Genomic DNA, 23,697 nt, shown 5'->3' with positions numbered 1-23,697 from the left:
GTGGTAGGTGACCCTGTCTCCGGTTCACCACTGTTCCTTTCTTGGACCACTTTTGATAGATACTGACCACTGCAGACCAGGAACACCCCACAAGAGCTGCAGTTTTAGAAATGCTCTGATCCAGTCACCTAGCCATCACAATTTGTCTCTTCGTCAAACTCGCTCAAATCACTGATGTGACCCTGATGCTGATCATTTCCTGTTATCCTGAAGTGGTTTATTGCTCATACACCGCAGCGATGTCGAAGCAATACACCGGAATTGTCATAGACACAGTACTTTTTATTCGTTTATGGTTATTTGAAGGAACAGAAAAAGTTAAGACTCATCTCTGATTTGGATCCTCGGTGATGGAATGAACTTCTCCTGGACGTCTGAATAGTTGACTGTCTGTCTTCACTGATGTCTACCTCTTCCTGAGGTACTTTAACTAGCATTTAGACCTCCTGAAAAAATTCATGTCTTGATGTTTTCTTGCTGTATTACCTTCCCAATAGAGTATTTATACTGGTGGAATTCTTAATCCCTGACCTTGTGAACCAGTATCGATGTATTCATTGATAAAGTCTTTGATCAAAAGCATTTCTGTGTATCATTTTGGATGAAGGCATCTTCCAAATGTCGTGAATGTGAACACCGTGGAACGTCCGTGAGACAGATTACGTTTTCTCACCTATAAACAATATACTCGTTTCCTCACAAGCATCCATCATACACTTAACCAAACAAACAATTACAGAGAAATCACAAATCCTCCATCCTGAAGACTTTCCTTGTCAGGGTGAGATTTATATTTTTGGAAGAAACAGAGGAAATTTGTCAACGTTTTGATAAATGAAAAGCAGCTTTTCGAAACGGTCTTACTCGGAAACTTGTCAACATCCTTAAACCTGCTAGAACTAGAACCATTCTTTCTTCCTGTCAATCATTTCATCTTATTTCTATTCATCCGTAACCTTATACGGATCTGTCTGTAAGTTGGCATTGCTCTGAACGATGTAGTAGCCTCTGTGCATTTCCGGAGATGCGAATAAAAGAAATAAGAAAATAATAAATGAAAACTTTCTTTTTTCCAGGTGATTTTCGACTGAGGAGTCACTGAAGCTGTGCGGAGGCTGCATTAATCGCTCCAGACACCAGCAGACAGAATGAAGCGACCTGGGGCTATCTTCCTCCCCCTGTTCCTCCTCCTCTGTATCTCTCTGGTAAGAACACACTCACACACATACACTCTGGAGACTGAGTTTCGGTATGTGTGTGAGTCAGGGATTAGTGAGTGTGTGTGGGTTTACATGTCTGTGTGGATTCACATGTGGATACATGGTGTGAGTGACCATACCATCGCTAGCACTCTGGGACCGAGGCGTCTCCTCACACGCAGCAGATGGCCGCGCTCACTGGAACTTCATCTGCGGAGATCCTGTAGCGACACATCCAGAGTGACAGTAGCAACGTTAGAGCCTCGACTTCCTCCTGAGAAAAAACCCTGTGCATGCTACTCCGTCTCAGTCTCCCAGAGCAGCTTGTTTGATATTATGTAAGGAATAGTGTGCTTGGAATCAAAGACAGAGCCGGTGAAAGGAAGAGCTGCTGTTGCCTTTATGAAGTTGTTTAAGAATAACAGCACATCAGACATGAAGAGTTACCCCACGGCATTCCGAATTTTCCTTGTTGACTTTCTATCCGGTTATAGTCACGTTCATAAATGTAGGGAGAGTCGTCTTCTTACCTACTCTCAGTCTCAGACGCCACACCCACTAACCTTTGGCTGAACGTCTGATGCGTACGCAAATGAGGATGAGGTTCCCTTCTGAGCCTGGTTCCTCTAAAGGTTTCTTCCTCATATCATCTCAGGAAGTTTTTCCTCTCCGCCGTCGCCTTATTCTATCTTTTTCTACAGCTTCTCTAAAGCTGCTTTGACACAATGGTCATTGTTAAAAGCGCTATAGAAATAAATTGAATTGAGCTGAAGAATATGGCACACAAAATAGGAGTCTCAATTCGTTGTCTGATTGGTTGGATTCTACAGGATTTCCAGGAGTCGTGTGTGTGTGTGTGTGTTGCTTTTTGTTTTACGTTCTGTCATGTTACATTCTTCCCTTATGGAAGGAGAAGGACATTTTGTTTACAGTGAGGATCAGCTTAAAGCTGTGTAAAGTTTTTTTAATGAACGACCTACAGTTGCATGCTGGTCTGTTTTTGTAGGGACTTTTTCTTCTGCACGCTTCTAAAAAGGTGCTAAACAAAGCGAACCGTGATTGGTTGCTTCACCAATCAGTCAGTCACTCACTTAGTCAGATGCCCATTGAGGCGGTTCTTGGCCAGTAAAAGCTGATATGGAGTCCAGACCTTCTGCCATCAGTTTAAAAGATCTGGCTACATGAGACCAGCAGAACCTCTCTGTCCAGATAATGTCGCAAGAAAGAAGTCCCGTCTTTACCTTCCACTTCAGTGCTGACACTAAAGACTCCTTCCATCACAGCTTTATTTTTACACTCTACTTCCCTTATGGAAGGAGGAAGCCATCTTGTTTACAACTACGACAATGGAGATCAGCTTAATGCTGAATTTTCCAAACGATCTACGGTTACACGCTGCTCTGTTTTTGTGGGCTCCAAACACTAAACTAAATGAACTGTGATTGGTTGCTTTACCAATCAGTCACTCAAATGTCCAGGCAGTTCTTGGCCAATATAAGCTGATATGGAGTCCAGACCTTCTGCCATCAGTTTAAAGATTTGGCTACATGAGGCTAACGCTCACTAGCAGAACCTCTCTGTCCTGACAATGTCACAAGTCACATCTTTACCTTCAATTCCTTATATTACAGCATTTTTTTACGCTCTACTCCCCTTATGGAAGGAGGAAGCCATCTTGTTTATAACTGGCCAATAAAAGCTTCTATGGGGTCCAGACCTTCTGCCATCAGTCTGAAGATCTGGCTTACATGAGACACAAGAAAGAAGTCTTCACTGCTGACGCTAGAGACTCCTTCCATTCTAGCTTTTTTTTTTTTTTTTTAATTAAATGACCAAACTGTCGATCACTTTTTATCACATACTACATTCAATTATCAAAAATCTTTCTTTTGTCCTTCACACTCCATCACCTTCACAACACTAGATATCTGTAGCACATTTTCCTAATGCTAACGCTAACATGTTAGCAAACAGAATTCCAAACAGAATGATGGCAAATTTCCTGCCCTTCTGCAGAAACCGTATTGAAATGATAAGAAAATCAAAGAATCTAAATCCATCTCTATAAATAATGATTGATTGTTGTGTTGTTTGTCTCCAGATTCATTAGTGATTTTCACACACACACACACACACACACACACACACACACACACTGGGACGATATTAGGATTTATAAACATTATTAGTATTATGATGATGATGAATGTTGTAGTATTATGATGATGATTATGAATGTTGTATATTTATGAACGGTATAAATTGTGTCATTTCGAGGCAAACAAAATATAGGGGTTATTTAGGCACTTGCTACTAATTTGCACTTGTCTGGCACTGCTGTTAATAACACACACCGCAGCGTGTGAAGTGTGTGTTCTCGCCTTGTCACTGTGCTTGTGGAGTTTCGTGCTTGAAAAAGAACAGGCCACGTGAGCTAGCGTAGCGGATTCACAGTTGAACCGCACGCCGTTCGTGCTTATACTAAACATGCAAAGACTCTTTGAAAGTTTCTGTTTTTTAATTCATTCATTCATTTATTTTATTTTATTTTTTTATTTAATTTAATTTAATTTTTCTTATCTTATATTATTTCATTTTATTTGATTTCATTTTATTTTATTTTATCTTTTTTATTTCATTTTATTTTATTTTACTTGAGCCTTTCTGTCCTCCTCTGATCTCACAGTATGTGTCTTTGTAAAGATGCTTCAACAAGCATGTGGGTAGTAGGAAGTTCCTATTGGTGGTAAAAGCTAGCAAGAAGTGCTAACATTGCTTACCGCTGCTTTAATGTAGTGTAGCGTGTTATACTGTTTGATTTTTGGCAGGAGGTTTGTGTACACTGTAACGCGTGTATGTTTAATTAGCTGCCAGAAGCTTGGATCCAGAATGACTTGTGAGTGATTTGTTAATCTAATCAGAGTTTAGGATTAAGGATTAATCTCCTGCTCCAGGATTGGATTTGAACACAGAGCTACGCCACGTGTGTAAGCCAGAGTTCCTAGAAAACGTTTGTCACAAAGCAGAGAGGTTTGCTGAAAGATCCGAGTGTGTGTGTGTGTGTGTGTGTGTGTGTGTCAGAGGAAGTGATGAAGTGCTAATGTGATGTTAAGATGAGTTTGGGGAGTTTGAGCGAGGAAGGGAATGATGTTAGACTGGTGGAGTGGAGGAGAGATGGAGCGCTAACAGAGCAGTGCGCGCAAGTTTGTTGTTGTGTGTAATGTAGCGTGTTGAGTCTCGAATGCACAAATGCATGAGCATATTGTGTGTGTGTGTGTCTGTCTATCTATCTGTCTGTCTGTAGGTCTGTGTGTGTGACAGACAGACAGACCCACAGACAGACACACACACCACACACACCACACACACACAAACACACAGGGACCCACAGACACATGAACAAATGAACACACACCCCCATAGACACAGACAGACAGACACACACACAGACAGGCACAGACACAGGGACCCTCACATAGACAGCCAGATACACACACACACACAGACCCATAGACACACAGAGACAGACAGACAGATACACACACACACACACACACAGCGACCCTCAGATAGACAGCCAGATACACACACACACACAAACACAAACACACACAAACCCATAGACACAGACAGGAAGACAGACACACACACCCACAGACTCATAGACACAGGCAGGCAGACACACACACACACACAGACAGATAGACAGCCACACACACAGGGACCTACACACACACACACACACACTTTAAGATTGCTGCAGTTTTATAAAACACAAACCAGAAAGCTGCAGATTTGAGTGGACCAGTTAAATGTCACACTTTGTCATGATTTATTTGCTTCCTCGACGCTGCCGTTCCAGTCAACAGGTTTGCGTTTATCACACGAGGAATGTTGTGTGCAGAATGTTCTGTCAAATCACTCGAAAAAGCCTTCAGCACATTTGCTGCTGGGAAACGTGTTGTTCTCTTCACAGCCTCACAGCTCCAGCGTCCTCGTGTCAGTTCCCACTTTTAACATAACCAGTCCTCCAACTGGCCTGGAACTCAGGGAACTCAGAGAAAACTCGGAGAAATCCACATGAACATGAGGAGAATCCGGGAAACACCTGAGCTCAGGAATGAACCTGGGATTCTGGAGCTGTGAGGTGGCGAGGCTGAACAAATCCATTTCCCTCATCAACAAACAAACAAACAAACAAACAAACTTCCACATCATTTTATTTAATATTATTTTTAACTCGTTCAGAAAGCTCACTTCTTCCCTTTAAGCTCAAACATTTTTTTTCCCCCCATTTTTCTTTTTAAGTTTTATTCTGTATCTATGAGACAGATGCTATGAAAAAAAGACATAATAAAAGTCTTAAAATAATCAATAAAATAAAACAAAAATTCCTGCACCAATTTTTAATATTTAAATTTATTTTAAAATAATTTTAGAACTATTTAGAAGAAGGCAAACACTGAGAATATCTCCAGTGATGTGTCATCACCCCTGGCTTGGGATTAATATAATTAGGGATTAATATTAATTTAAATTTGAATATAATTTGGTTAATTTAAATAGATTTTTTTTATATGTATTTTTTTATTTGATTTTTAGATTTGTTTTATTTATTTATATACAAATAAAACTGATAAAAAAATTCCTGCTCAAATTTTTAAATATTCAAATTTATTTTTAAACAATTTAACAAGTAGAACAAAACCCACAGAATATCATCATTGATGTCTCATCGCTTTTGGTTTATGATATCATAATATATCATTAGGGATTAATATATATTTAAATTTAAAATCATTGTAATTCTGATTTTTTATTCCTGCATAGCTACATTGTGACTGTTAACATGTTATTTTAATTCTTTTAGAATTAAGATTCAGAAATCGCTCACTTCTTCTCTTTGAGCTCAGAAATCAATCCGAAGATTTTTTTTAGTTTTGTCCTGTATCTATGAGGCAGATGCTATGACAAAACGATATAATAAAAGTCTTTTTCAAAAATTCCTGCTCCAATTTTTAACTATTCAAATTTATTTGTAAATAATTTTAGAACTATTTAGAATAAGGTAATCACTGAGAATATCATCACTGATGTGTCATCACCTCTGGCTTTTGATTAATATCATTAGGGATTAATATTAATTAAATTTTTAATTTTTTTTAATTTAATTAATTTTAATGGATTTTTTTTGTATTTTTATTTGATTTTTAGATTTATTTTATTTATTTATGTACAAATAAAACTGAATTGAAATAAATGAAATAAATGTTATTTCAGGATGTAACCATGATGTAGATGGTCCACTGGAATACGAGGCTGTGTGATGGATCGTGTTCATGCCAGAAGACTGTAGGCTTTTTTCCTGCCCTTGAAAACGCCACTTAGCAGAGTGTCTGCAGGCACCATGACATGATACACTGCCAACATTTACTGTGTGTGTGCGTGTTCAAATTCTCGCTCACACGCTCTTGTTCATTGCTCTGTGTAGCCCATACACTCCATGATCTCCAACTGTGTCATCAAGCGAGAGGAGGAACGATGCATGGAGAGGATCGCGCTTCACGACCCATCGCAGGACCAGGAGTTCGGTGAGTTCTGCGAAACTCCACCCAGTTTTTTTAACCCATGATACATACAATCCGGATCGTCTCGAGCGGCATGCAAAGTCGTCTATTTATCAGCTGTAAACAGGAAGTGTGACGCTTGGCAGCGAACAGTGTAACAGTGACAGGAAAGAGAAAGCCAGCTGGACCACTCGCACTTCCAGAGCAAGAGAAGGACGAACTGAGAGAAAAGAGAGAACTCTGAGTCATCCTGTAGCGTCGACACCCTCAAGGCCGCTCCGGATGAATGGGATCGTTTAGAGCAGAAAATAATAGATTTTAAGAGGTACAGAGACTCGATCTCCCAGCATTTAGTCAGCGGGCGCTTTCTAAAGGGCACGGTCGCACGGCTGGATGAAGATGCTTTCATCTGGAAGGATACAGAAAGGTTTCGAAAAAATTTCAGTGAAAATGTTTCGTAGAATCGCTACGTAAAATATAGGAAACATCAACTGTCCGTTCTACGTAATATCCAATCACATACCCAGAACTGAGGGCACTAAATACTTACTATAGTAGCATTATAGACTAGACTATTTGTTTTTTAGATGTAATATTTATTGATATTATTAATAAATGTGGCAAATCTGGTATTCGATTAAATCGATTTGTTGCAGATTTTGTTAATTCGTGTAACATTATAAGCGTCATCACAAAGTACTTTGTTACTACACCGATCAGGCACAACATTATGACCACTGAGAGGTGCCGTGAATAAGACTGATGATCTCCTCATCATGGCACCTGTTAGTGGGTGGGATATATTAAGCAGCAAGCGAACATTTTGTCCTCAAAGTTGATGTGTTAGAAGCAGGAACAATGGGTGTAAGCGAGTTTGACGAAGGGCCAAATTGAGATGGCGGATAGACGACTGGAGAGAGAGAGAGAGACAGACAGACAGAGTGAAAGAAAGCAAGAGACAGACCGAAAGACAGGGTAAAAGAGAGACAATGAGAAAGAGACATTTATAATTTCCCTTATATATATATATATATATATTTATCTTATGTATGCACATTGCACATACCGTATTATTTATTGTCTCATTACATTTATATTTATATCTACATACATATATATACTATATATTATAGATGTTTATACATATATTATTTATATATATTTTTATAAATATTATATTACATTATCATATTATTATATTATATATATATTATCATATTATATATAATATATTGTAATATATTATTATTATTATTTATTATTTATGTTTATATTATATACATACTTTTATTTTTATTTTTTATACTATGATCCTATTTTTATATATATATATATATATATATATATATATATATATATATATATATATATATATATATATATATTTTATTACCTATATCCCTATACTTTTCTTGTCCACACACTTTAAATTCGTTCTTCAAATGTTGTAAAAAGCATTTCACTGCATGTCGTACTGTGTATGATTTCATATGTGACAAATAAAATTTAAATTTGAAGAGAGAGAGAGAGAGAGAGAGATCCAGCTGTTATAGCGCTCTTTCATTAAAGCTGAACAGAGCTCCGTAACGCTTCATTATGAAGCCCAGGACAGCAGTGATAATGAACCACAGCCGGAGCTCACGCGAGCGCTGTACACACGCTACACCAGCTCCTGCTGTCCGCGCGGTGTGACGTGAGTCAGCGCTAGCGTCTTATTCTGAGCAACAAAAAAAGGAGTGATGATTTCCTGAAAATCTGTGATGTGTCATCTGAGGAGCATTCGTTCGTTTATTCATTCATTCATTCATTCATTTTTTTTTTTTTGGTTATTTGTTCATTCCTTTGTTTGTTTGTTTGTTCATTTATTTCTTTGTTCGTTCATTTGTTCATTTATTCTTTTGTTTGTTCGTTTTTTTATTCAATTGTTCATTCATTCATTCATTCATTCACTGCTTTATGACACACATTCCGGAGTGCAGCATGTCAGCGTGATCTCATTAGTGTTTTAGAGTAACAGAGAAGTCCGTCATTCCATTTGTTTATTAATTTGTTCATGAATTTATTTGTTCACTCATTTTTTTATTCATTAATTTGTTAGTTCGTTCATTCATTCATTCATTTTGTTCCTTCATTCGTTCATTAATGTGTTCATTCATTCATTCACTGCTTTATGACACACGATCCATTTAGTGTTTTAGAGGAACAGAAAAGTCTGTCCATCCGTTTGTTCATTAATTCGTTCGGTAATTCGTTTGTATATTTATCTATTCATTAATTCGTTTGTTTGTTCATTCATTCATTTAATCATTCGCTCACTTGTTCAATCATTCATTCATTTGTTCATTTATTCATTCATTTGTTCGTTCATTCGTCAATTCTTTCATTTGTTTGTTTATGTGTTTGTTCGTTTGTTTCATTCATTCATTCATTCATTCATTCATTCACTGCTTTATGACACATTCTGTAATTTGTTTGTATATTAATTTACTCATTCATTAATTTGTTTGTTCATTCATTCATTAATTCGTCCGTTTGTTCAGTTGTACAGTCATTCATTAATTTGTTTATTTGTTTGTTCATTTGTTTCATTCATTCACTGCTTTATGACACACATTCCGGAGTGCAGCATGTCAGCGTGATCTCATTAGTGTTTTAGAGTAACAGAAAAGTCCGTCATTCCATTCGTTTATTAATTTGTTCATGAATTTATTTGTTCACTCATTTTTTTATTCATTAATTTGTTAGTTCGTTCGTTCATTAATGTGTTCATTCATTCATTCACTGCTTTACGACAAATGTTCCTTTTAGAGGAACAGAAAAGTCTGTCCATCCGTTTGTTCATTAATTCGTTCGGTAATTCGTTTGTATATTTATCTATTCATTACTTTGTTTGTTTGTTCATTCGTTCATTTAATCATTCGCTCAATTGTTCAATCATTCATTCATTCATTTGTTCGTTCATTTGTCAGTTCTTTCATTTGTTTGTTTATGTGTTTGTTCATTTGTTTCATTCATTCATTCATTCATTCACTGCTTTATGACACATTCCGGAGTGCAGCATGTCGACGTGATCTCATTAGTGTAATGTAGCAGAGTGAATGGGGTGAGTGCACATACAGAACGCCTCTGAGTTTGTTTTGCTGTGTGTGTGTGTGTGTGTGTGTGTGTGTGCATGCAAAATTAAACACTGTTTCATAGAGGTTCCAGAAACACAGATGTTTTCACCTTCGACTCACTCGCGATGCTCTAAAGAACAGAGACTTCACACTGATTCGATTTCATCTTTCCTTCGCTCCGTGATGGTGGACACTGGCGATGCCCAATGCCAGTCCACCTTTCCTGTTCTAGTTGAGGTTCAGACTGCTCTTATTTGCCCTTTGAGATGTAATTAGCTTTGTGTTCAGGCTGCCAGACAGAGCAAAAACAGATTAGAGAGCAGGACAGGAGCAGAGTCTTTCCACACAGCAGACCAAACCTCTACATCTCTACATTTACTGCTCCATTTTTAACCATCTTCTCATCATGCATGAAGGAGGAGGAAGTGGACGAACCAGCTGGAGTGTGTGTGTGTGTGTGTCCTAGACTCATTTTACCATCATGTTATCATCAGGCACAGGTCCAGAGCCGCAATGATCATCTCATTTGTATACTGTTGATTTAAAAATTGCAGAACTATATTCAATTATTTGAGCCATGAACCTCTGCCCCTATTCGTGGACTCGTGTTAAGCCGCACATCTGGACTCGATCACCTTGATTGCAGAAATAACAACCAGAGAGCTGTGTGCAATCAATCTGGAACATTCCCAGTTAACATTTCCAGGCTCTCCTGTGGAAAAACCAGCAGGGGAAAACAACTCGCTGACTGGCTTTTGGTAAATCTAATCGTTTTTCTAATCGAGATGGATTAAAAGGCTTCAGGTTTTGGGAAATGTAAAAACAACCTCCTGTTTAGTCTCAAACTTGAGTGCACCATCTGACTGGGTTTATATGATGATGATGATGATGGTGATGATGGTGATGATGATGATGTTGATGATCACATTGGGTATTAGAGCAAATCCTTTAAATCAGAGATTATCTGCTCCGATGATTTGGCACCTCGCTGTCGCTCTGATGCAGTTATTCTGTAAGAGAGAGAGAGAGAGAGAGACAGGGAGAGAGAGGGAGAGCAAGAGATAGAGTGAGAGAGAGAGAGAGAGAGAGGGAGGGGGAGAGAGAGAGGGGGGGGGGTAGAGGGAGAAAGAGAGAGAGCATGAGAGAGAGGGGGGGAGATCCAGGATGAAGAGATTTTATGAGAAAGCACTCCCTAACACCCAGAATTGCTCCAAACCCTTGACATCTTAGAGCAGAGGTTAGGGCTAGATTAGTTTATATGAGCAAATACGGATGCCTTCAGCACTACACTGAGACGCTGAAAGAAACCGGAGGAGTGGAATTTCATTCCTCTCAAGGAAAAATGATAATGTGAATGGATTGGGGTTTTTTTTCCACACACTGAATATAAGGAGGCGACATAAAGGATTGGCCCAAGTGTCGTTGACCTGTTAGACAATTCTGGCTGTCTGGACTTACATTTACATTTACATTGCTGGAATTTGGCAGATGGTCTTATCCAGAGTGACGTACAAAAGTGCTTTAAGTCTCTGTCAATGAAGACATTAACACTGGTTCAATAGGTTACAGACTTAGGATACCATCAGCCTAAAAACTGAGTTGTTGTTTTATTAATGAACATATAACAATACATAAAAACAGGGAAAAATAAGAGCTTCAGGAAAAGGTAAGTCTTCAGACAGCTGTAGGGGGGGAAGTTCATTCCACCACCTCGGTGCCAGAACAGAGGGGAGTCTTGATGTATACCTACCTTTTACCCTGAGAGATGGTGGGACCAGTCGAGCAGTAATAGTGGACCTGAGGGAGCGAGGTACAGTGTTAGGTGTAATAAGAGCTTTGAGGTAAGATGGTGCTGGTCCATTCTTGGCTTTGTAGGAAAGCGTCAGTGTTTTGTATCTGATGTGTGCAGCTACCGGAAACCAGTGGAGGGAACGTAGCAGTGGGGTGATATGGGAGAACTTAGGCAGGTTGAAAACAAGTCACGCAGCTGCATTTTGGATCATTTGCAGTGGACGAGTTGCATTCAGAGGTAGACCTGCCAGTAAAGAGTTGCAGTAGTCCAATCTCGAAATGACCAGAGACTGAACAAGCACTTGAGTCGCATGTGTGGATAGAAATGGTCGAATCCTTACGATGTTGTACAGAAGAAACCGACATGAGCGTGTCACATTAGTCCATGGTTACCTCAAGGTTGCGAGCAGTGGCTAAAGAGGAGATCATCGAGTTGATAATGCAAGATCCTGGGCTGGGGATGAATCACCTGGGATGACCAGCAGTTCAGTTTTGCTGGGATTGAGTTTCAGCTGATGATCTGTCATCCAAGATGAAATGTCTGCCAGACATGCTAAGACTCGACCAGAAGCTGTGGTAGCTGAGGGCGAGAAGTGGTATATACATAGCAGTGGTATGAAAACCCATGTGAGGATATAACTTTGCCAAGAGAGTGAGTGTAGAGGGAGAAAAGGAGAGGACCAAGTACTGAGCCATGTGGGAAACCAGTAGAGAGTCTGCGTGGAGCAGATGTCAATCCCTTCCATGTTACCTGATATGAGCGACCAACCAGGTAGGATGCAAACCATTCCCATGCTGTTCCACAAACTCCAAGACTCCTGAGGGTGGACAAGAGAGTCTTGTGGTTAACTGTGTCAAATGCTGCAGATATGTCGAGGAGGATGAGGACCGATGACAACTTGGCTGATCTAGCAGCATGGCCCAAAAGGGCAGTCTCTGTGGAATGTGCTGCTTTGAAGCCAGACTGGTTGGTATCTTGGAGGTTATTCTGCAGGAGATAGTCAGACAGCTGATTATAAACAATGCGTTTGAGAATTTTTGAAAGAAAGGAGAGAAGTAATACCGGTCTTGTAGACTTTAATGTCTTTCTGAAAGTGAGATGGTAGAACCAAATGTCCATGGGGTGGAGCAGGACCTAATCCAACTCCTCCTATATCTCTAACCTTAATCCCTAACCCTTAACAGACACATTTATCCAGTTGTGTCTACTTTTGGTCAGATCACCCCTGGATTTTTCTAGATATTTCTGCAGCAACTGGTACCTACTTCATTAATTAGTTGATTGAGTTAATTTATGGGTTTTAGCTTCATTAAAAGGTGTTAAGTGCTACAGAGAACCTTTAAATAAGCCATAAGCTGCAATAACCAGAAGCTCCTAAAGGCTTTACCAGGAGTGGGGTTCAAACCCATGAGGGCATTCATCCATTGGAGCTTAAGGCCAACGCCTTAACCACTCGGCCATCCTGGTTGACAATCTAGCCGACAAATCTACACTGATCAACCATAGCATTATGACCATCTGCCTAATATTGTGTCGGTCCCTTTTTTGCTCCCAAAACAGCTCTGACCCATCGAGGCATGGACTCCACTTGATCCCTGAAGGTGTGCTGTGATATCTGGCACCAAGATGTTGTAGTTGCAGAACTTAAAGTATACTTTTGATAGATGATCACTGCAGACCGGGAACACCCCACAAGAGCTGCAGTTTTGGAGATGCTCTGATCCAGTGGTCTAGCCATCACAAGTTGGCCCTTCATCAAACTCGCTCAAATCCTTACACTTGTCCATTTTTCCTGCTTCTAACACATCAACTCTGAGGACAGAATGTTCACTTGCTGCCTAATATATCCCACCCACTAACAGGTGCCATGATGAGGAGATCATCAGTCTTATTCACGGCACCTCTCACTGCTCAGAATGTTATGCCTGATCGGTGTATAAGCAGTTAGCCATTCTTAAGCTCTCTTAAACCTGGAGGCCTCTCTGCAACGTGAGGCTCTGAGAGTTCTGAAATGCTAGACAGCCTCAACAGTAATGTTTTTGTATAGAATTTGTGTAGAAATCAAAGAAAAGTTCAGTCGCGATGACATCAGAAATGTTCTCAGACACCAACAGACTTTTACAAACGACTCATTGTCATTTTCACTCATCTACGTTATTATTACTAATATATTATAATTTCTACAGGTCTAGAGTGGCTGTTTAAAAGGTTTCATGTTCATATTCAGCCAACATGATGCTAGATAAACAAGCATGATGTTAGCAAGTGTGGATCTAGTTTTTATTGATTTTTTTCTGAAGGCTAGCCAAAAAAATCCTTCATACAAGACTGCATGGGCTCCCTTTATAAAGACCTGCCTGGCATATGCTGTTTTATTCAACCGTATTCGGTGTTGCTTTGTTGTTCTTCAGGTTGTGCTTGGGAGTGGGATAACCTGACATGCTGGTCAGCAGCGGGCGTGGGCGACATTGTGGTGGTCAGCTGCCCTGAGCTCTTTGAGTTCATGAGCCCTGTAGAAGGTGAGTGATTTTTTTGTGTGTGTGAGTGATTCATCTTGCTGCATTAGAGCATTGGATCCAGTGTGAGAGTGATTACCTTGTGGTTGTTTCGGTCCTCAGGGCTTGGGAAGATCAGTAGGAATTGTACAGAGGACGGTTGGTCAGAGCCGTACCCGCATTACGTGGAAGCTTGTCTCTCTGAGGAAAACACCACCAAGCCGGTACGTTTGGGTTGAAATGCAAATCAGAATAAAACACACACAGACAGAATATATAATAAGGACGAATTCCTGTGGGTTATATTTAATGTTAGGATCTTACATTAGGAAAGTTACACAAATTCAGAATCGGGTTACGCACCTATGTGAAGTCCATTTTCTTGCTTTCGCTATTCAGATTTATGCAAATCATTTGTCTAGTTCATGACCCCCTGGTGGTTCAGCAGCAGGATCCCGTGCTCTCTCTGCCATGACCCTGGTTCCATTCCTGGGCAGGGAGCTAATACAGACACTGAAGAATTACCTCTCAGTGCCAGTCCTAATCTTGGATTGAATGGTAGGATTGCATCTAGAACGGCATCTGGTGTAAAACCTGTGCCAAATCTAAACATGTGGACCAAATGATCCACTGTGGTGACCCCAAACAGGGAGCAGTCAAAACAACAACAACAACATTTGTCTCATTCACGAATCTAAGTATAGCAGCTTTTCTTCAGTAGAAACATTCATTCGATCCCCGGAAATTAACGCAAAATTTGCAAAACGATTGCAGATTTTCCACAGATTTGGGAAGAGACGTGACATGTGACATCATTACAAAACGTATTCTCTTTGCTTCACGTACATCAACCATATACAGATAAATGAGGGAGGAGATGGCAATCATTGAAATAAACATCTAACAACATGGCTTCCATCATTTTCGTCATTATTCAGCAGCTTGTAGAATAGCACTTGATCCAGCGCAGGCTGATATTTTTTAACTTAACTTAAAGTCAAGAGATCTGAAATCAACATAATAAAGTGTGTATAGAAGCTATTTTATGATGCTTTTAATTCACTATTTAGATTTATTTTTATATTTATTATGTTTCTTCAATGCCATTCTGTAGCTATTTTAGAGTATTTACAGCCCAAAACATGAATACCAGAGTGACATACTGTAGTTTTATTAAACTCACAGACTTTGGCACTGGAATTAACACTAAAGTTTTTTACACGTTAGCGATATCACGCAAGAAAATTGGGATTAAATAGACTCTAAACTAAACAAAATATGTGTGTGTGTGAGTAGTGAGTAAGTGAATCAGAATAATAATAAAAAGAAGAAGCCTTTATTTGCACACAGATCTAAATAATGTATAATTTCAGTATTGTTGGCTCATGCTGCTTCCTGTTTCTGCAGGATATGTACTACGCATCAGTGAAGGCTCTGTACACTGTGGGCTACAGCACGTCTCTGGTATCCCTCACCACCGCCATGGTCATCCTGTGCAGGTTCAGGTCAGTAAAAGCTCTGCTAAGCCTTAATCACATCTTATATATAGCAGAGACCGGGGAAATCGCTCCAGGGCTCAATCCCATTTCAGCTTCGATTTTCCTAAAGTGGAAATTGCATTTCATCCTGCCATTTGGAAGCCGGCCTATTTTTCGGCCTCCCCTTTCTCAAAGTGATTCTGATTTGATTCTGCTGGCTGTAGCTGGAGTTGCAATGAAATGCGCTCCAACCCCAGTGGAGAGTTCTTTACGTAGCTGATGTTATTCCTCTTGGCTCCGGAGCCTTCGCGAATGCAGGCGTAATTCCGAGTAGTTCGCCGAGACTAATAGAGTGACTCGACTCGACTCAACCGACTTGACTTTTCCGGGGTTTTCGACAGGAAGCTACACTGCACCAGGAACTTCATCCACATGAACCTGTTCGTGTCGTTTATCCTGAGAGCCATCTCGGTCTTCATTAAAGACGGGGTGCTGTATGCTGAGGAGGACAGTGACCACTGTTTTGTCCACACGGTAAGAACTTGTAGCATGGAATATTTCAGAAAAGTGATCGAATAAAAAAAATAAAAAACAATTGCAAAAAATAAGCTACTGTGTGCTATTGATGCAGTTGAATTTCCCATCAGCCCAGCATCCAGCATCACTGGTCCAGCATCACCGGTGTGTGTCTCTCTGCATCCTGACTTTCTTCCTTTCTGCACAGAGAATCTGGAAGTGTTTTATCGCTCGTATATTAAGCAATTTTGCTAAGTTTTTTAACTCGTATTTTTTTATCCGTTTATCATAACATTTAATGGAACACGCAGCTATATTAGTGGTGTAACACACTCACGCTGTATCTATATCTTCACCCAGTGCTCCAAATATTTGGATTTAAGCCCAACGTTTGTGTGAACTAAATTGGAAGTTTCTTCTTATTTTTGTTTTAAGTTAAACAAGGATCCTACCACTATACACCTCCCCCCAAAAAGTGTAAAACACTGGGGGCAAAAGCCCCAGAGGTAGTTTTCAGCACTGTCAGCATGGTGTGTGACCTCTGGTGCTGATGCTGTCCTTAATCTGTCTCATACAGTGATGACTATTGTTTATAGCTGCCTGCTATTTTATTTACTTTAATCACCTCAGGGTTTGTCATGTTCTGCGCTCTGAGATTTTCTTCACACCACAGTAAAAAAGAGGGGGTGTGGCAGCTGAATGGTTAAGGTATTGAACTACTGATTAGAGTTTGAATCCCAGGTCCATCAAGCTGCTACTGCTGGGAACCTGAGCAAGGCCCTTAATCCTCTATCTCAAATGAGATAAAATGTAAGTTGCTCTTAAATAAGGGCATCTGCCAAATGCCAGAGATGTAAAGAGTGGTTATATGACTAACTGTAGACGACTTCGTTTTGGATCAGATGGGTCTAGCTGTTGTCTTCGGCTTTCAGTGTCATCACTTACCAGTGTCAATGTTTTTCAAACCAGTATGGGTGAAATCTTGAGACTGTAACCTACAGACGGATTAAGGACAGTTGGGTTCAGTACTGAAAGCTACCTCTAGGGGTTTTAGGCACCCAGTGCTTTGCACTTTTTGGGGGGTGTATAGTGGTAGGATATTTCATATTTGAATGAAACTTTGCCTCCAGATCCACACTGGACTTCTCATGGAAATATTCTATTACTAACACATTACCTGCTCAAACACCACTGTTGTTCTCCGGCAGCCAATCACAGGTCACGCTGATGACATCACTGATTCTGAATTCTGAACAAACACAATAAGTCGTGCGGGAGCGTGTGCTGTTGAATGTGGATAAATGAGGATTTGCCCGTTAGTGATTGGATCCTTTTAGTGACTCGGATCTTTGAATCTCATTCAGCAAAATGAACTAATGTACGTTTTTGCGAGTCATTTTGCTCAGAATATAATTGCAGCGTTAAGTGTTAATAGCCAATTACCTCGACACATCTAGTTTCACAGACGTTGTTCACATTTAGAATACGACAAAACTATAAATCAACCAAGGCCAAATTGTAGGAAACAGAAATGATTCATTCACTGCTTAGCAGGGTCTTTAAGCTACGCTGTCTGTTAGTTTACCTCACCTCCTGTCCGAGTCTTTCATTCTTTTGTCACGTCACATTCTCATAGGCTGAAACCATGCAGTTAACAGAAAAAGAGATCTCCCGAGTCTTCAGGTTCGAGTCGTTCACTCATCACATGACAGCCCCATAGGCTTAGGCTGTGCAGTCTGTTCTGGGAACAGAAATGATTAGTTCATCTCCCGAGTCTTCGGGCCCGAGTCGTTCATTCATCACATGACTGCCTCATGCCTTAGACTGTCACGTGATGAACGATCGACTCAGGAGATGAACTAATCATGTTTCTTGTACAGAACCCACAAGCGAACGAATCGCTCTCTGAGACGACTCGTTGTGACTCTTATTAAGGATTCGTTTGAAATGAACGAATCGTTCATGGACCCTTACGTCTAACCAGCTGAGATGCACTGGATTTTCACCGTGTCATGGAAATATTCTATTACCTAACACATTATCTGCTCAGCCAATCACAAGCCACACCGATGACGTCCCTACTTCTGAAGGCTAAACAAACACAAAGTGCTGTTACAGTAACTGTAGATAAATGAGGATTTGCTCGTGCTGTGATCCTAACTCTGAGAAACGGCCTCTAGGTGGCGTGCAAGGCGGTGATGGTGTTCTTTCATTACTGCGTCATGTCCAACTACTTCTGGCTGTTCATTGAGGGCCTGTATCTCTTCACCCTGCTGGTGGAGACCTTCTTCCCGGAGAGGAGATACTTTTACTGGTACACCCTCATCGGCTGGGGTAGGCTTCAACTTCTCCTCCTGTACTGTTCACTAATTAGTGTCCTATTGGTCCTATATTATTTACCCCAACATGTCTATAAAGTTTATAGAATACATGTTATTAATCTTAATTACTAGCAGAGTAATGACAGTATTCAGAATGAGAGGGAATCAATTATTATTACTTATTAGTAAAATATAAAAATATTAGGTCAAGAAGCTTTTATTGTCATTAATTGTCAGCTATATATAGCTGATTCAGTATACGGTGAAATGAGACAATGTTCCTCCAGGATCCTGATGCTACATGAAACACTGAACTGCATAAAACCACACAGAACTAAGGGCCAAAGAGTAAAAAAGAAAAGAATTAACCTATTGATATAAAGTGCATGTGTGCAACCTTGTGTAAACAATGGAAGACAAGAGACAATGCAAACCGACAGATAAAGATAGATCAGTCTGTCCCTGTACAAAACAGTTATTGCAGCATTTAGAAAAAGTAGAGATGAAATGTGGAAAAGAAATTTCTATAGTCTACATCGGTCAGGCATAACATTATGAGCAATGAGAGGTGAAGTGAATAAGACTGATGATCTCCTCATCATGGCACCTGTTAGTGGGTGGGATATATTAGGCAGCAAGTGAACTTTTTGTCCTCAAAGTTGATGTTAGAAGCAGGAAAAATGGACAAGTGTAAGGATTTGAGCGAGTTGGATGAAGGGCCAAATTGTGATGGCTAGACCACTGGATCAGAGCATCTCTAAAACTGCAGCACTTGTGGGATGTTCCCGGTGGGGTGATCCAGATACCACAGCACACCTTCAGGGATCTAGTGCAGTCCACGCTTTGACGGGTCAGGGCTGTTTTGGCAGCAAAAGGGGAACCAACACAATATTAGGCAGGTGGTCATAATGTTATGCTTGATCTTGGTGTATTATTATATGTAGACATATATTCTGATAAAAGTGTTACCTTTGTTGTCTGTGTCATTTAACAGGAACTCCAACTATATGCGTGACCATATGGGCGGTTCTACGGCTGCATTTTGATGACTCTGGGTATGTCTTACTTATAAGAACCTCAGAAAATTAATCTTGGACTTTAAAGTAAAAATCGTCGCAAGACAATTGGACTTCTAGGGAAAACCTGATCACAAGGATCAGATTAAATATAGCTTTAGTTTGTATTAATTTCTCGTATTGTTGCAGTTGCTGGGATATGAATGACAACACCGCCCTCTGGTGGGTCATCAAGGGACCTGTGGTTACTTCAATTATGGTAGGTTTATAAGTCTAATATAAAAATATATATTTAACAAAAAAAGCTGTAATCAATTTGTAAGACTTGATGAAATTGTAGATAATAGATACAGGACTCTATATGCATCAATGCCAGATGTCCTTGAGGTTTGATATTATAGTCACTGTAAGATGTTATTATAAAATATTATACATTATTATTATTATTATTATTTATTATTATTATATAACTCTAAAATATGATTATATAATCTATCTATATATCTATCTATCTTGATGGATAGCACAGGACTAGTCAACATTAACACTTTTAGAACAATTAGAACATAATAGTTATTATAAAAAAAAAAGTTAACATAATATTTTATTATGCCAACGAGTTTTAGGTGAAAAAATCGAATTTGTAGCTGATTTTTGTGGCATTTTGTTGTTGTTGTTGTTATCTAAAATTATCTAGAATTTTAAGTATAAGACAAAATAATGTTCAAATGTAAAATACTTGAGGCCTCTTGCACGGATATTAGAGAGTCCTTTCCTAAATGGTAACAAATGTCAGAAAAATTTGTAAGAGGATGTTTTTCAGTCCGTTCATGTTGCATTTCCGCTTCCCACCATCGTGTTAGTCGTTACTATGGAAACACTAACATTAAAGCACCCGCATTGACCTGTGATTTGCCTTGTGACCAATCAGCATCAAGAATTCAACAATACTTTGCCACAAGATACCGGGGTGCACAAACTTTTGCTACGCTGACTCTTATCTTCCTTCCCATCAGATAAACTTTGTGCTCTTCATTGGGATCATCATCATCCTCGTCCAGAAGCTGCAGTCTCCAGATGTCGGAGGGAACGAGTCCAGCATTTACCTGTAAGCAAGCCTGCCTCAGTCGCCACGGCAACACATTTCCCATGCACATGCACTGTGTGCAGCTCTGAGGCTGAACCTGATTGGCTGATTGTTCGTGTTTCAGGCCCCGGCAACCTGTTGTGTAGATTTGATTGGTGTGTGAAGAATGAATGGATGTCATGTTGGACAGGTTCTGACTGGTGTAAGGTTTTGGGAAGGTTTAGTGAAAGAAAAGATATCGTGTTGATGAAGAGCCACAGTTTTGTCTAGGCTTGTCTGGCATGGGTGTGTGTTTGCGATGTTGTATATTTGTACAGTTAATGGCGGCTGTGTCATGCTTTAGCAGAGGAACCTCACTGTCTAGGCTTTATTTACCATGACTTTCTACAGTCATTCTTCTTCACGAAGCAGACGATCTTTTTAATCATTTGATGATAATCAGTAAAAAGCACAAAATCCCCCACCATGAAGACATTCCCTTGTCTGAAAGCTTACCTCTTTTCCTACCAAAGCACTCACACTGGAGACTCCTTCCAAAAATACTAAACAAGCCTCTCCTCACACAACACTTCAGCATATCAAGTCACAGTATAAGTTGTTACTATACAGGATTTAGACAATGATACCTAAAGAGTGGGCATTGTAGTGTTGGAGATTTCACACTTGGGGCAGTTCAACTGGTTAAGGGGTAGTTGTTCAGAGGATCAGGGTTCAAGTCCCAGCACCACCAAGCTCCACTGTTGGACAATTGAGCAAGGACCTTAACCCACCCTGCTACAGGGGTGCTGCATCATAGCTGCCCATGTGCTCTGACCCCAACTTCCTCAGCTGGGATATATGAAGTGCCTCTAGTGCCTTCAGTTCTTCTTCTACATTACCTGGTGGCCAGAATTCACTGAAGTTGAATTAGCAAAGCAACAACACAGCTGGACATACAATTTTGCAATCAACACAACATAATGAGTTTAAAGGAGGATAAATTGTTGCTGGTGCATATGAGACCAGAACAGAAAATCTTTGTGGCGTATCGAGAGTCCATGATAATATGAGCATACCACCATGAAGGACCAATCACATCCAAGAGGAAACTGTGTGAAAGGGACGTCTGGGAATAAACTCAGATTGTGTCCAAAATTTACTTGCGTAAATGCTTTGACTCAAAAAGGGTCAAAGGGTAAGTGTTCATGTTCAGGCTGCTATAGCTAAACCTTTGGTCACTCGAACCCAGTGTGTGTTTTGACTTGTATCTAAATTCCCAAGGCAAATTGATTCTGTATTGATAGCAAAAGGAAGCTAATAAATGATTGTGCTTTAAAAAAACAGTTTCTGTCCAATCCCTATTATAAATCACATATTAAAGCTGGCCTTGCAGCTGGAATTACTGCTGGAGTAATGCTGCTCCTACTCAGGGTCATGGTGAATCCCGGATCCGAGTCTGAAATTAACCTCGGATGGGATTCCAGTTTATTACACACGACCACTTCAACTGGCAATCGGAGTAGTCAGTCCACCTACTAGCATGATTTCGGAAGGTCCACAGATGAAGAACCGGAAGGAATCTCAAGCAGACACAAGGAGATAATGTGAAAAAACTGATAAGCCGGAAACTGAGGTCCATGAAGCTGAAGACCCTGAAACTGAGGACCCTGAAGATGAGGACCTTGAAGCTGAAGACCCTGAAACTGAGGACCTTGAAACTGAGGACTTTGAAACTGAGGACCCTGAAACTGAGGACCTTGAAGATGAGGACCTTGAAACTGAGGACCTTGAAACTGAGGACCCTGAAACTGAGGACCTTGAAGATGAGGACCTTGAAACTGAGGACCTTGAAACTGAGGACCCTGAAACTGAGGACCATGAAGCTGAAGACCCTGAAACTGAGGACCTTGAAGCTGTGAGGCAACTACACCAAACACCGCAATGTGGTGGGATATGGTAGCTTAGTGATTATCGTGTTGTACTAGTGACCAAAAGGTTGTGAGTTTGAATTCAAGGTCCAACAAGCTGCCATTGCTGGGACCCTGAGCAAAACCCTTGGCCCTCAGTTGCGATAAGGTCGTCTGCCAAATGTCCTGAAATGAAATGTAATGAAAGAGTTATAAAGAGTTAAAAGTGAATATCTTTCCTTGAAATGTTCTGGAATTCAGATGTTCTGTCCCGTGTGTGGTCCACTTTGTACACATGTGTTTAAGTGCACTGTAAGTCCCCATAAAGATAGGACAGAATCAAATGTCCTCACAGTCACCAGAGAAACTAAGAGAAACTAAAACCAGCCTAAATATTTCTGACTACTTAGTAAGAATAAGGTTAGGGTTAAGTTTAAGTGTTGACCTAAAATTAATCAGCTGGACAAAACCGTATGTCAGTGGAAGGTCCTCACAAAGATTGAAGACCGGTGTGTGTGTATAAGTGTGTGTTTTTACAGAGATTCTTTAGTACTCCTGCTTAAATAGTTCTGTGAATTGTTTTGTATTTTAACACGTGTCTAAAAGTGGCAGGAGAATCTGTGTGTGTATGCGTGTGTGTGTGTGTGTGTGTTTGTGTGTGTACATTTTGTCCTAAAGAGGTGTTTGTCGTCTGTTGTGTTGTCTTTGTCGTGTTTAGCAGCTGTGCTCAGAAATGCTTCAGTGAGCCCGCACAGGCTGTCCAGCATTCGTGCAGGATGTCAGAGCTTTCTACCATCACCCTGTAAGTGTGTGTGTGTGTTTGTGTGTGTGTGTGAGTGTGTGTGTTTGATAACCTGTGATAAACCATCAGCAGCTTTTTCATGCTACCTGTATGAATTCCTCTGGGGATTTGGCAGAAATAACACTGATGTCTGTGTTTAATTACAACGCTCAGTGGAAATGTGATTGTTATATGTAGAAAGTAAATAGTACTAACGTGACTAGCAATTAGCGATTAGCAAATAGCGATTAGCAATTAGCGATTAGCATAAAGGTTGATGCTATATAATGACGATTACACATTATAGTGTTGTAGTTTTAAGATTTTAAGGCGATGTTTAAAATACGTTTGTAGCATTCTAGCTTTATCTGAAAAAAGTTATATAGCGATGATAGTTAGCTAAATCTGACTACTCTTTTGGCAAACTTTAGTATATAAGTAAA

At 40.0% G+C, this 23,697-nt stretch overlaps 1 protein-coding gene across 4 annotated transcripts in view; it reads left to right on the top strand.

Annotated features, from left to right (window-relative positions):
• adcyap1r1a (adenylate cyclase activating polypeptide 1a (pituitary) receptor type I) overlaps positions 1–23,697 on the top strand; it is a 42,111-nt gene that overhangs the window by 8,858 nt on the left and 9,556 nt on the right. For 2 of the 4 annotated variants that reach the window (XM_058418350.1, XM_058418351.1), the window contains exons 2-12: positions 1,077–1,205; positions 6,691–6,790; positions 14,086–14,193; positions 14,293–14,393; positions 15,577–15,674; positions 16,049–16,181; positions 18,344–18,497; positions 19,479–19,539; positions 19,690–19,759; positions 20,517–20,608; positions 23,192–23,275. In XM_058418350.1, the coding sequence (XP_058274333.1) occupies positions 1,149–1,205; positions 6,691–6,790; positions 14,086–14,193; positions 14,293–14,393; positions 15,577–15,674; positions 16,049–16,181; positions 18,344–18,497; positions 19,479–19,539; positions 19,690–19,759; positions 20,517–20,608; positions 23,192–23,275 (1,058 nt within the window). In that variant the 5' untranslated portion in view covers positions 1,077–1,148. The remainder of the gene's footprint in view (positions 1–1,076; positions 1,206–6,690; positions 6,791–14,085; positions 14,194–14,292; positions 14,394–15,576; positions 15,675–16,048; positions 16,182–18,343; positions 18,498–19,478; positions 19,540–19,689; positions 19,760–20,516; positions 20,609–23,191; positions 23,276–23,697) is intronic. The other 2 variants (XM_058418352.1, XM_058418353.1) reach the window with 1 other exon arrangement.

Source organism: Hemibagrus wyckioides, linkage group LG20, assembly GCF_019097595.1.
Source record: "Hemibagrus wyckioides isolate EC202008001 linkage group LG20, SWU_Hwy_1.0, whole genome shotgun sequence".
In the NCBI taxonomy this organism is placed as follows: Eukaryota; Metazoa; Chordata; class Actinopteri; order Siluriformes; family Bagridae; genus Hemibagrus; species Hemibagrus wyckioides.
The sequence above is the reverse complement of the archived record's forward strand: the minus strand, read 5'-3'. Positions and strand labels throughout refer to the sequence as shown.